At 42.4% G+C, this 12,272-nt stretch overlaps 2 protein-coding genes and 1 long non-coding RNA gene across 5 annotated transcripts in view; 1 reads left to right on the plus strand and 2 right to left on the minus strand.

The window, feature by feature from the left end:
• LGALS8 (galectin 8) overlaps positions 1–9,106 on the plus strand; it is a 17,523-nt gene extending 8,417 nt beyond the window's left edge. For 2 of the 3 annotated variants that reach the window (XM_045537264.1, XM_045537265.1), the window contains exons 5-10: positions 854–973; positions 2,261–2,317; positions 3,258–3,383; positions 3,912–4,000; positions 4,694–4,859; positions 7,873–9,106. In XM_045537264.1, coding sequence (XP_045393220.1) covers positions 854–973; positions 2,261–2,317; positions 3,258–3,383; positions 3,912–4,000; positions 4,694–4,859; positions 7,873–8,022 — 708 coding nt within the window. In that variant the 3' untranslated portion in view covers positions 8,023–9,106. The remainder of the gene's footprint in view (positions 1–853; positions 974–2,260; positions 2,318–3,257; positions 3,384–3,911; positions 4,001–4,693; positions 4,860–7,872) is intronic. The other variant, XM_045537266.1, reaches the window with a different exon arrangement.
• Positions 2,545–8,261, minus strand: LOC123627592. The gene is made up of 3 exons (XR_006731373.1): positions 7,679–8,261; positions 6,841–6,934; positions 2,545–2,662 (listed from the first exon to the last, which is right to left on the minus strand). It is a non-coding gene; the product is annotated as an uncharacterized LOC123627592 (long non-coding RNA).
• Positions 9,107–10,785: 1,679 nt separating the features above from the next.
• HEATR1 (HEAT repeat containing 1) overlaps positions 10,786–12,272 on the minus strand; it is a 49,708-nt gene continuing 48,221 nt past the window's right edge. The window contains exons 44-45 of the mRNA XM_045537267.1: positions 12,130–12,238; positions 10,786–11,083 (exon numbers count right to left, since the gene is read on the minus strand). Of these exons, the coding sequence (XP_045393223.1) occupies positions 10,995–11,083; positions 12,130–12,238 (198 nt within the window). The 3' untranslated portion in view covers positions 10,786–10,994. The remainder of the gene's footprint in view (positions 11,084–12,129; positions 12,239–12,272) is intronic.

Here is a 12,272-nt window from a genome sequence, read left to right on the forward strand (position 1 = left end):
GAAAGTCTCCCCTAAATCTCCTGAACTCCATTCGGCTCTCCCTTCTCTGGTCTTCTGAGCTCTTGTGTCTATATCTTTCTTTTTAACAGTTGTTCCTATACCGTTGTGCTTTCGTTTGATCATGCGTTTATTCTGCTCCGCCCAAGTGGGACTTTAAGTTCCTTGAGTCACAGACCGTGTTGTGTGCTGCTTGTGTTTCCTACATACAACCCAGCCCAGCATTTGGGAGGCAGGGAAAAGGCGTCACGTATACTGAGCTCCTGGGTGTCAGGCACTGTGCTGAGGACTCGCAGAAGCTACTTTATTGTCATCTCATCACCGTAGCCCATTGAGGGAGAGATTGTACTTACTTACAAATAAGAAAAAGGAACCTCAGATAAGTTGGATAACTTGCCCATGTTCATTCGTTTAGCAAATTCAACAAATAGTTACTGAGTGTCTGCCACCTACGTGGTATGGTCCCCAAGGACAATGTGGTGGAGGTTCTGTTGGGCAGGCCTTTGACCTGGCTTCGCAGCTTCCAGGGCACCTGTGCAGGGGCTGTGAGGGGCAGGGCGGGGCTTTGAGCCTGGGGTTGTGTCACTTGTATGCACAGTGCACACATGCATACATACATGTATTTGTGAATACATGTTTGTCCAGAAGGAGACAGTCCATGGCGCTTAATCCAATCAGGAATTCACAAGAAGTTGAGAAACACTACTAGTGTTGCAGTGCTCTCAGTCACAGTTTGGTCACATGTGTGGAGACCTGTGGGAAAAGGCATAAAATTAAACCCAACGAAACATTTCCATGTGGATAAGTTCATTTATTAACTGTTTCTGGCGGGTGGCTGTTTTCTGTGTCCATGTAGGTGGCTGTAAATGGAAAACACACTCTGCTCTATGCCCACAGGATCGGCCTGGAGAAAATAGACACTCTGGGCATTTATGGCAAAGTCAATGTTCACTCAGTTGGTTTTAACTTCAGCTCGGTGAGTGTCCGTCCACACCTGGGGGTCTTTTTGATGATGTTTTCTCATGAATTGGTAGAAAACATCTTTAATGAACACGAATTTTGGGATAAAAACAATGCAAATATCTCCCTCAGTAGACTATTAATTTCTTGGAAGTGAATTTTTTGGACTAGTAGGATGTTATTTATCAAACCAGGGTTTTACTGTCTATAGGATCTCAAATTTAGTATGGTTCTAGCAAAACAAACAAACAAACAAACATAATTATTAGCTAGGTAGTGGTTATTCCATTTACGTGGGAGTACAATGGAGTGTTTTTGTAAGATAGTTTCTAGATGTGGAATGTCTGCATCAAAGAGTACAGTCATATGCCGAATAATGACGTTTCCAGTCATATAGGACAGTGGTTCCATGAGATTGTAATACCGTATTTTCACTGTACCTCTTCTATGTTTAGATATGTTTAGATACACTAATCCTTACCATTGTGTTACGATTGCCCACAGTATTCAGTACTGTAACCTGCTGTATAGGTTTGTGGCCTAGGAGCAATGGGCTATACTGTGTAGGTTGTGCAAGTAGCTCTACGATGTGCGTACAACAGTGAAATCGCCTGACGATGCATTTCTCAGAATGTATCCCTTTTGTGAGACAATGCTCGACTGTTTTGCATTTTAAGTTTTGACAGATACTGCTAACTTGCCCTCCAAAAAGATGAAAACAATTTGCACTGTCAACACCTGTGCCTGCCCGGTCACTTTCTTGTTGTCATTAGAGCTTATTGTCTTTAATGTTTGCCCATTTTGTTTTTTTTTGAGACAGAGTCTCGCTCTGTTGCCCGGGCTAGAGTGCCGTGGCATCAGCCTAGCTCCCAGCAACCTCAAACTCCTGGGCTTAAGCGATCCTACTGCCTCAGCCTCCTGAGTAGCTGGGACTACAGGCATGCGCCACCATGCCCGGCTAATTTTTTCTATATATTTTTAGTTGTCCAGCTAATTTCTGTTTTTAGTAGAGATGGGGTCTCACTCTTGCTGAGGCTGGTCTCGAACTCCAGAGCTTGAGTGATCTTCCTGCCTCAGCCTCCCAGAGTGCTAGGATTACAGGTGTGAGCCACCGCGCCTGGCCTGTTTGCCCATTTGCTAGGGAGTATATTTGGATCATAATTAGTGTATTTTTGGATCATAATTTTCAAGCATATTTTCATGTTTAGTACCACTTATAATTTTTTGATATGTCAAGTAGGTTATATTTAGAAAAGATGTTCTGGTGGATGTTAAAAATTAATCTTTATTATCTTTTCTTCAGGATTTACAAAATACCCAACCATCTACTGTGGAACTGACAGAGATAAGTAAAGAAAATGTAAATATTCAATCTTTTAATAAACCACCAGTTTTAAAATGTTCTCTTGGCTGCCATGTAGGTCAGGTGGCAGGAAGGCTGGTTTATAAAAAATTATGTTTTTACTGTGAGGCTAGGACGGAAGTAATCATTTAAAAATTGAGGCATATACTTCTTCTGGTACCCGGCACTTGATAAGTTTTTGCTGCTGCTTAACCTGTCAGTTTCTGCCACCACTACTCACCGTTCTTGTGTAAATGAACTGTCTCGCTCTCACCTGGTGACTAGTGCTGTCAGCAAGTATTTGTAGACACTGAACATCAGTCAGTGCGTTGGCAAATCAACTTCCACGTGTATCTGCTCCCCCTGTGGGAAGAAGGGCCGTTTACAAACTGCATATTTGTTATTCCTAATGGAGAAAGTGAAGACGTACTGATCTCAGCACGTTCATATTCACAGGTAGAATATAATCTCAGCACTCTGGGGCTCCCCTGGAAAGGACAAGTAAGATGTGTTTGGAGGTCATATGTCATCCTGTGAAAAATGACTGGTTTATGGTGGAGGATAAAGGATTTAAGTGACAGGGCAATCAGCCTCTATTCTCAACCGGAATAGCCCTTTACAAGCCCACCCGGCCCTGTCTTAAAGCACTGGCTGCCTGCACGTCACACCCAGGGCGGAGCGGGCACCAACATCCCACGCTCTGGCTGGGCTCAGCTCAGCACAGCCACAAGGTCAAATTGCTCGTATTATAAAACGTAATTCTTCCCTTCTGAACAGTCTCATATTTTCTTTCTCTTCCAATGGGTACAACAGCTGATATGTCACAATTTTTGAGTATTTTTGTCTGGGTTATTACATGTGGAATATTTTATAAAATTGCCTAGAAAATGAACAGTTTAGACCTCGGCAGGCAGCGTCATTCCTTCCCTCCCTTACTGTAGAACTGTTTCCCCTACAGCCTAGTATTAGAGAAGGAGACTTTTCTAAAATCGTACCCAGAACTGTCTGCACCAAGAACAAAGATTCGACTGTCAATCACACTTTGACTTGCACCAAAATACTACCTACCAACTCTTTGTCAAAGGTTTGAAGAGCCCCAAATTTTCTTAACTCTGTATAAAAATTAAGTTATTATGAGCTGTTGTGTAACTTCTGACCCCAGTAAGCCCAGAGCGGCCACTCCCACTCTGCATTTGTTCGCTGTTCCTGGACAGATCCGAGAGTGAACCAGGCATGTGTCCGTGAGCCGTTCATGTGTATTTCCTCAACTCCCCCAGCGTGGCTGCCTCCCCTTCCAGCAGAACACAGCCCTGCGTCAGCCCCCAGGACAGGTGGCTTTCCCAGAGTGACTTTCACTCACACAGAGGGTATCAGGTCCCACCCCATGTCCATGCATTTTGTCATCTAACATGCAGTCCTTGAGTGTTTGACATGAGCCAGGCACCATGCTGCTGCAGGGGACCCAGCTGGGACCAAGGCAGACTTCATTTGTCCCTTCAGTGGGGTCTACAGGGTCATTACTCTTAAACATGCCCCGTGTTCTTTGCACACGAGTTTCCGCACAAGTTCCCTTTCTGCAGGCCTCCTAGTCCTGACCGTGGCTTCTTTTCAGACCCTGCCATTCATCGCGAGGTTGAACTCCCCCATGGGCCCCGGACGAACTGTCGTCGTCAAAGCAGAAGTGAACGCAACTGCCAGAGGGTCAGTATCCTGAAGTTGCCAGAAACAGTGTGAAATACTTTCCGCATGTGCCTGTTGCGGCCTCACACCTGTAACCTTCTCATGAGCTGAAAGTCAGGCTAGTGTCATCATCCTCATTTGCAAGGTGAAAATATTAATGCAAGAGGTTACACTGCTGACGACTAGTGGGTGGCAGAGCCAAGGCTAAAGTTCAGTATTCCGACCTAGGCTTTTTCTGGCCAGGCAAGACAGCAGCATTTTTAGGGCCCCTTTTTTCGTATGACTTGGAAAATTTCTGCTTTAAAAACCTTTTCCAGAAATGTCCAGACTTCTGACAGCTTGAAGTTAGAGCTTTTTCCTAGAAAGCAGCATACTTGCAAGAACTAAAGAACACATGTAAATGATTTAAAGAGAATACCTGCCTGAAAGGATCCAGATTCCTGTAGCCTGTAGTAATTATTCAGTTTACTAGTGCTAAGCCTTTAATTTCTGCCCAACCAGATCCCAGATCCCAACATTGATTTTAAAGTTTTTTTTTTTTTGGGTTTTTATTTTGCAAATATTAGTGGAATACTTCCACCTTATCTGTATTCCCACGTGCATGTGTTTGTTTCATGTAGTTATAATCAGAGTTCAAGTCTGGTTATTAAAATTGCAGAAACTGCCACGATGCTCTCCTACTTGGTTAAAGTGTTTTCTGTTTTCTCTCAAAAGCTTTAACGTTGATCTACTAGCAGGAAAATCAAAGGATATTGCTCTACACTTGAACCCACGCCTGAATACCAAAGCATTTGTAAGAAATTCTTTTCTTCAGGAGTCCTGGGGAGAAGAAGAGAGAAATATTACCTGTTTCCCATTTAGTCCTGGGATGTACTTTGAGGTGAGAGTACAGTATTTGAGGATGGGACAGGAAAAAGAACCCTGGGAGCAGGGGCAGGATAAGTGGCACATTTAAATCAAGGCCTCACTGAACACGTGGAGACTGTGTGTGGGTTGTTTGTTTGTTTACTTGGAGATTGTAATTTGAGGCCATCGTTACAAATGGAAGAGCCAGTAGAGTACCGTATCATTTGCATTGGGATTATTTGACATTTGTCATTGATGAATGGGAACTTTTTTTTTTTTTTAAGCAAGCCCATTGCTTGGTAAGATTTAACAGAAACCTGTCTCAGTACCGGGAGTCACATGTTTAATCTTAAATGGACTTGAGGATGTAGGGACCCTAAAACTGCTTATTTGCATAGCATGTCATCTCCAGTCGTGGTAGACAGTTTCAGGTGACAGTCCTTTCTTCCAAGGAGTCAGTCCTGTTTGCTTGTATTCAAGGACAAATCCATTAGTTCCTTGGAACTAAAAGGCATGTAGTCCTTAGTCCCCTAATATGTGAATATTATGGTAATACATCCCAAAATACGTGTGCGTGATGCTGAACAGAGCTGGATACCTTGAGATGTGGGTGCTGGGTGGTTGGCTAGGCTCACTCACTAGCTTAGGTGACTCTCTGCCTCCCTGGTCACTTAGGGCCACTGATTTCAGTCATACTTTTATAATATTTTAAACTGCCACATCCTCTGGACCATTGGAGTTCACAAGGACTTATCATGCTATTTGTTAAAAGCATAAACATCAAGGCTGAGTAGAAGATGGTGATTTGACATTAATATTTATTGCTTAGCTCCAGTCTAGTGCAGTGCCCTGGTATGTGGAGTTTAGACAGATGTGGGCAAATCATAGAAGGTTCCCCGGAAGCTGTGGATATTGGTTTGGAATTCAGAATGCTAGGAAGGCTAGAGAAGGCTGAAGGTTGGTTCTCCAGATTTAGGGCATGATTTGAACAAGTCACTGGGTGTGGGAAGGGCAGCACAGGACTGTTGGCTTGGCAGGAGTCAGGGCATAAAGGGTGACTTGGGTCCACTGGAGGGAAACAGAGGTGAGTGTTCCAGAAGGAAGCTGATCCCTGTGGCTGGTGACAGGAAGCCAGTGATGTAACTTGTTTTTGACCTATTTGGGCCCTAAGCTTGGATCTATTAAGATTAAAAAGGATGATAATAATAAATTCAAATAATACTGAAAAATATTAAGATGAAAATTAAAATATCCTCAACTTCTTAATTCAAACAATACCATTAAGATTAGGTGAACCACATTGCAGACATTTTTCTGTAGAGACGCAGTGAAAAGGATGGCTGGCTGAAGGGATGAATAGATGTATCTTTTCAACAATCATCTTTTCCGTTTGTTAGTTTTCGACTTCAGTAATTATCTTCCTGTTGACCAGTGTTGTTAATTTTCCATAGTGATAGATGCTTCCAACTCTTGCCTTTTTAATATGCCTTCATTGAGATTATCTCAGATATTTCCATTATGCCACTGTTTTCATTTTAAACGTATCTTCTTGCTGTTTCAAATTTACTTATTAGTTATACCTAGTCTTTAAAAAAATCTCATTCAGTATTGTCATTTCATCTGCGAGTCCCTCTTTTTAATGAAGTTTATTTTCTTACCAGCTGTTCTATAAGATCAGATGGTTGTGAGGTGTTCTGTTGTTCCATGTTTTCTTCTAGGGGTTTTTGTACGTGATGTACCTTCTTGTGTGGCAGTAGTGTGCTCACCTGGGTATGTGTCACGTCTTTTCCACCTGTCTGTAATTCGTCGGCTCTGTGCTTGCTCTGATTCAGTATAGGTAACTAATTGACTCCCTCTGGTGCCAACTTGTTTTTCCTTCTGAGCTATTGCATGAGGCTGTTTGTGTTTTCTTGGGATTTTGCTAAATGTACATTACACAAGGTCCCTTCCACCGGGTCAAAACTGGGATTTCCACCCTTCTCCTGGGGATATAGTGTCAGGTTACGGATACTTACCCGATTCTCTCGGTAGACCCAGAGCCTTCATTTTGTATGATCCACACAATGTCCCCCTGTTCCCGATTTTCCTTGGCAGCCATTTCCACGGCTCCTATCAAAAGAATAAAGACCCTCAATTTGCTTCTTTGCAGATTAAGATTTCGTGCCTCGGTCTGGCCTCTGGGGATGGAGGGGGTTAGCAAAGCTGCTAATCCTTTCTGCTCTGTGCTGCCCCTCTGCTTTCTTCTGGAGCCTTCACAGGGGCGAGGGGCAGGGAGGGCACAGTGCAGGGCCACCAGACTGGCCTTCGCAGGATGGGTGGAAACCCAGCCTGGCCCTGGGAGCTTGGTATCACCACGGTGAAGTGTAGGTGTGAAGGTGATGTGAAAGCATAGCAGGTTTTTGTTTGTCTTGAGTTTTGAGCAGAGACAGCTCTGAAGGGCTAACACTAGTGATGAACCTGGCCAGGATCTGGCAGCATGCTAAGAAATCACTCCTTAGACTCGTAGGATGCTCAGCTTCGAAGAGCTTTGGAGAAACAGACTGAGGCCAAGACGTGCTGAGCTGGGATGGAATCAGGACCACCAAGCAGCTGTGCAACCCCTAGCAAGCGCCTTAAGCTTCTGAAATTTCATATTAGTTGTCTGATTTACCCAAGACCCTCAAGTTTGAGGCGGAAAAGTCAGGATCCAAGTCACTTGGTTCCCAATCTGCTCGTTGGAATCAGAATCTCAGTGAATGCCGGTCAAGATAGTAGCAGGATGCTGCTTCCTACCTTAAGGGATGGGGCTGAGGGAGGGGGGTGTGCCGAGGAAGGGAGGGTGCGAGGCTTCAAGCACTCGTTAGAGTAACTTACCTGAGTGAGACAAGGCAGAAGGTGCCACTGGGGTCTTAGAAATCACAGAAGGGAAGTCAACAGCAGCAGGCCAAGAGAGCTTCTCTGTGTATAAAGCAAACCAAAGGGTTTACTCTGACACACTGTTAGTGTGCAACAAACAACGATTTTTAAACTAAGGGGAACGACTAATGGTATGTTTCCTTTCCTTTCAGATGATAATTTATTGTGATGTTAGAGAATTCAAGGTTGCGATAAATGGTGTACACAGCCTGGAATACAAGCACAGGTTTAAAGAGCTCAGCAGTATTGACACGCTGGAAATTAACGGGGATATCCACTTACTGGAAGTGAGGAGCTGGTAGCTGAACTGACCGGTACAAAATCCGAAATACAAATGGCTTCTGTGGTACTGGCCCTGCCCAAATGCATCTGTCTCTATATTGTTAAAATGAGATTGCAAAACATCGAGTCCTCCTGGGTGTTCTCAGTCTTTGCCATGCAGTGTGGCTACGTCTGGCACTGAATGAGGAAATGTGAGGTCACTCTGCTTTCACCTGATTTGGCCTCTTCTTTTTAAAATCACATTCAACAAGTATTTATGAAGTACCTACTATAATATAGTAGCTAACACAGATTGAGCACATCCTTTCGGTTGGCACTGTGCTAGGAGCTGGGATACATACACACTGGTGCTGAAAACCAGTCTGTTCCGTATTCTCTTGAGCTGAGACTCTTCTGTGCCCTGCCACTGGGCACTGTTTTCCTGCAGGCATCGTATAAGCTCATCAGGCGTCCTTTGGGATTGAAGAGTTACGCAGCTATTGAACCACCTAGACACTGATCTGTACAAGACACTACTTCCCCACTGATTGCTTTCATACCCAGCGCTCTGTCACATCCCATAATTGATAGACTAATGTTGACTTATACCTGCAATTAATTTTCTTTAGCATGATAAACAGATCTAGACCTACCAGCTGTAAGCTTTAACAAATAATTAACATGACATCTGAACACAGCACAGAAATGAAGGCAAAAAACCAAAACAAAACAAAAAACAAACGGTGTTGAAATTAACCTGATGTCAAGTTCTAGGCAGGTGATGTCTGTGTAGTTGAACTTAGGGTGAGTCAGAGGTCTATAGCGACTCCTACAGAAAGTTTAAGGTAGAGGCAAGATGCATGTAATGTGTAAGACATTTGTGGGTAACATAGTAATGTCAAGATTAGAATTAAGGAATTCACAAAATAGGCACTATCAGAAAGTAACACATACCACTGAGAGACCCATGAGGTAGGTAGGGAGGTAAGCTAAAAATCTGTTCTTCAAGTGTAACCCACCGTTTGTCGCTGCTCCTTTAAAGATTAGTCCGTCATCATTAGCAACTGAGATCAAACATTGTTATGTTTTAAGTGATTAAAATCCAACCTGTCTCAACAAGTTAAATTGTTGCATTATTGTAATTTTTCTATTATTTGAAGGGAGTTACCAGAAGTTCTATGTAGAATCTTTACAAATCGCATCTTGTCACAGAAAATTTCAAAGGTCTGGGAGTGGGAAGAGAAAAGCTAAATGAGGCCGGGCACAGTTGCTCACACCTATAATCCTAGCACTCTGAGAGGCTGAGGCAGGAGGATAGCTTGAGACTCCCCGCCAACTAAAAAATTAGAAAAAATTAGCCAGGCGTGTCCTAGCTACTCGGGAGGCTGAGGCAGGATTGCTTGAGCCCAGGAGTTTGAGGTTGCAGTGAGCTAGGCTGATGCCATGGCACTATAGCCTGGGCAAAAGACTGAGATTCTATCTCCAAAAAAAATTTTAAAAAAAGCTAAATCAGATCATTCATCACATTAAACTGCTGGGCAGAATTGTGTCAGGATTAGAAATATTTCCATAACAGATTTTGGTTAGATATTATTGCTATCCATATATTGAAAAGAATACTATTATTAATCTTATTTTTTAAAAAGTTCTCAGTGTAGAAACTGTTAGCCCTTAATTCTTTTCCAGATTTTCACATTAATTTATTCTGCAGTCTTGCCAACTCCAAAAAACATGGGGGGCAGGGGAGGCAGCGTAAGTTATAGAGGCAAGAAGGCTCTAGAATCCCCTCCAGTTATTTTCTCTTCAGAAAGAACATCAGAGTGCCTGCATGGCTGAGATCTTGGAGACTGTAGGGCATTTAGAAAAAAAAAAAGCCCACTCACATTGTTTCTCTAAATCTTAAAAGGTTCATTTTCATTTTTTGTTTTACACGGTGCTATTAAGACTGATTCTTTGACAGAATAAATGGAAAATCTTAAAATTTTTGTTGAGATATTTCTTAAAGAGAAATAATCAGTTCTAACAAGGTACATTTCTAAACTGCAAGTTGGCTTTTTGCTTGTCACAATCCCACACCAAATTTCTGTATTAAATTAGATCAAAGGCTTTCAAACTCAGTGTGAACATTCTATGGGACTGTTCTTAGATGCCTTTAAAAATAAAGGCAGATTTGTTTATTTTTATTTGAGGCCTCGCCAGCTTCCCCATGACACAGACCTAGAGATTCGAGCACTTCAAAGTATTGGGAAAAATCTGATACTTACTTTCTTATACAAGTAATTCTTAGGTAACCACCAGTGAAATTATGCTCATTTGTAATCCTGGAGGGGCTCCCTCATGCCACCTAGCGTTTCTGGGCCCTTTCTGTTGTGTGATCAGCCAGGTGTGGGTAGTTTTCTAAGCAGCGTACTCGCCCCCGCCCCGAGATTAAAGGGTAAGGGAGTCAATCATAGTCCCAACTGAAAACTGCATTCCAGAACTGCTTCCCGTCATGGGCACGCACAAAGAAATCAAAGCTCAAGTGTCTTCCACTCAAAACGAAAAGTAAAAATCCCAAATGGCTTCGCAGTCAAAAGTATTCCTGTTGAATGCCAAATAACATTATGTACTTGAAGTAGAGTGTTACGCCGAGTGAAATCTCCAACATGGATACCATGTACATAATAAGCCATTGCTACATGCAAGAGTTAAGGCTTTACAGTCCAAAGGAGGTATCAGCTTTGGGTGCTAAAATCAAACATGTCTATCATTAATATCAATCAGAAACACTATTATAAATGTTTAAACAAACACAGCAGTCTGTATAAAAACACCATGTATAATTTACTGTTTTTGCAACTATACAACTGGCAGGAGAGGCTTATGTGGTAGCACAAACCAGGTGGGAATTTTGTAAAGAAGTGAGGAAATGTAGGCGTTAAGGCACCAAAAGTAACATGGCACCAAACACCCAAAAGTAAAAGTATGAAAAATAAATCTGAACTCTGAGCAGAGTATCAAAGATCAAAAAGTTTCAGAAGTAGCTCTGGAGTGGCTCCCCCAGTATAGCTTCCAGCTGCTGAATAGTCTTTTGGCACTGATGTTCTACTTCTTCACATTCATCTAAAAAAAAAAAAAAAAATCAAAATTAAAATCTGAGTCAATCTTCCTGCCTCAGTTATCATTAACCTAATTCTTAATGTCTCGCACTCTCTGGCAGTCATCCAATCAACAGAGTGCCATGAGGCCGAGCACCACGGAATACTCCTCTGCAGTCCTCAGTCCTCCTTCCGCCTTCACTCCCTCCTTACAGGCTTAGACTTAGAAGCAGAATGAGATAAAAACCCCCAAAACAGTGGTCACAATTCAAAATCCTTAGAGATGCCACTCCTTCGGTAGCTTACACAGCCCCTCTCCAGGAGGTGAGAAACAAAGGAGAATGTGCTTCTTAGGTTTAGACAAGCAGTGAATCATCAATATCAAAGTGCTGGTCCACCTGCCCCACCGTCCCTGCCTATATTACATTTACGGTTATTTCTTGGGCCACCTGGTGGTGATATGATGCTTAAAAGTATATGTTCCAGAACTGTACAAACCTGGCTGTCGAGACCACCACTCCTCTGTTACCCTTACTAGTTCCATCACCTTTACCAAGTAATTGAGACCTTTTAGGCCTCTAGTTTCTTCCTTTGTAAAACAGGTATAATGGCATATACCCTGTTGTGAGGATTAAATGAGATAATCCGTCATCACCTAACATCAAGTATACATCATTCACAGTGGACATCCTACTGCATCCTTAATAGCACTAGACATTTCTGTACAATAGCCCCACATGTGGGAACCAAAATATTCAGTCATATAAATGTATGAAGTTAATTTAAAACATTATTGTAATCTGTATGATCACAAGGGAAAAAACCAAAAGTAAAGATAGTGACGATTACACTGTAAACAGCTTCTCAAATGATCACAAGATGGTCACTTCTTAACTCACCACTTCCTCCCTCTACTCAGAACAGGAACTGAGCTTGCGTGTATCTGAGACTGGGAGCAGCAGGGCAGAAGACTGATCAGCTGCTAATCCCCTCATGTCCAAATATGCATCATCATTGGGCACACTTTCACAGAATTTTACTATAACTATTTCTTAATAGTTTAGGAATTACCTTCCATCAATTCTGCTAAGAAAGGAATAGATTCTGGTAGCAAGACAATATAATTCTCCCTTAGTTTTTCAGCCAGTGCTAATACAGTAATCAAAGCAGCAAATCGAACCTGAAAGGGATAAAAGAGTCAAGAATAAAAAAGT

The sequence above is a fragment of the Lemur catta genome, chromosome 25 (assembly GCF_020740605.2).
Source record: "Lemur catta isolate mLemCat1 chromosome 25, mLemCat1.pri, whole genome shotgun sequence".
In the NCBI taxonomy this organism is placed as follows: domain Eukaryota; kingdom Metazoa; phylum Chordata; class Mammalia; order Primates; family Lemuridae; genus Lemur; species Lemur catta.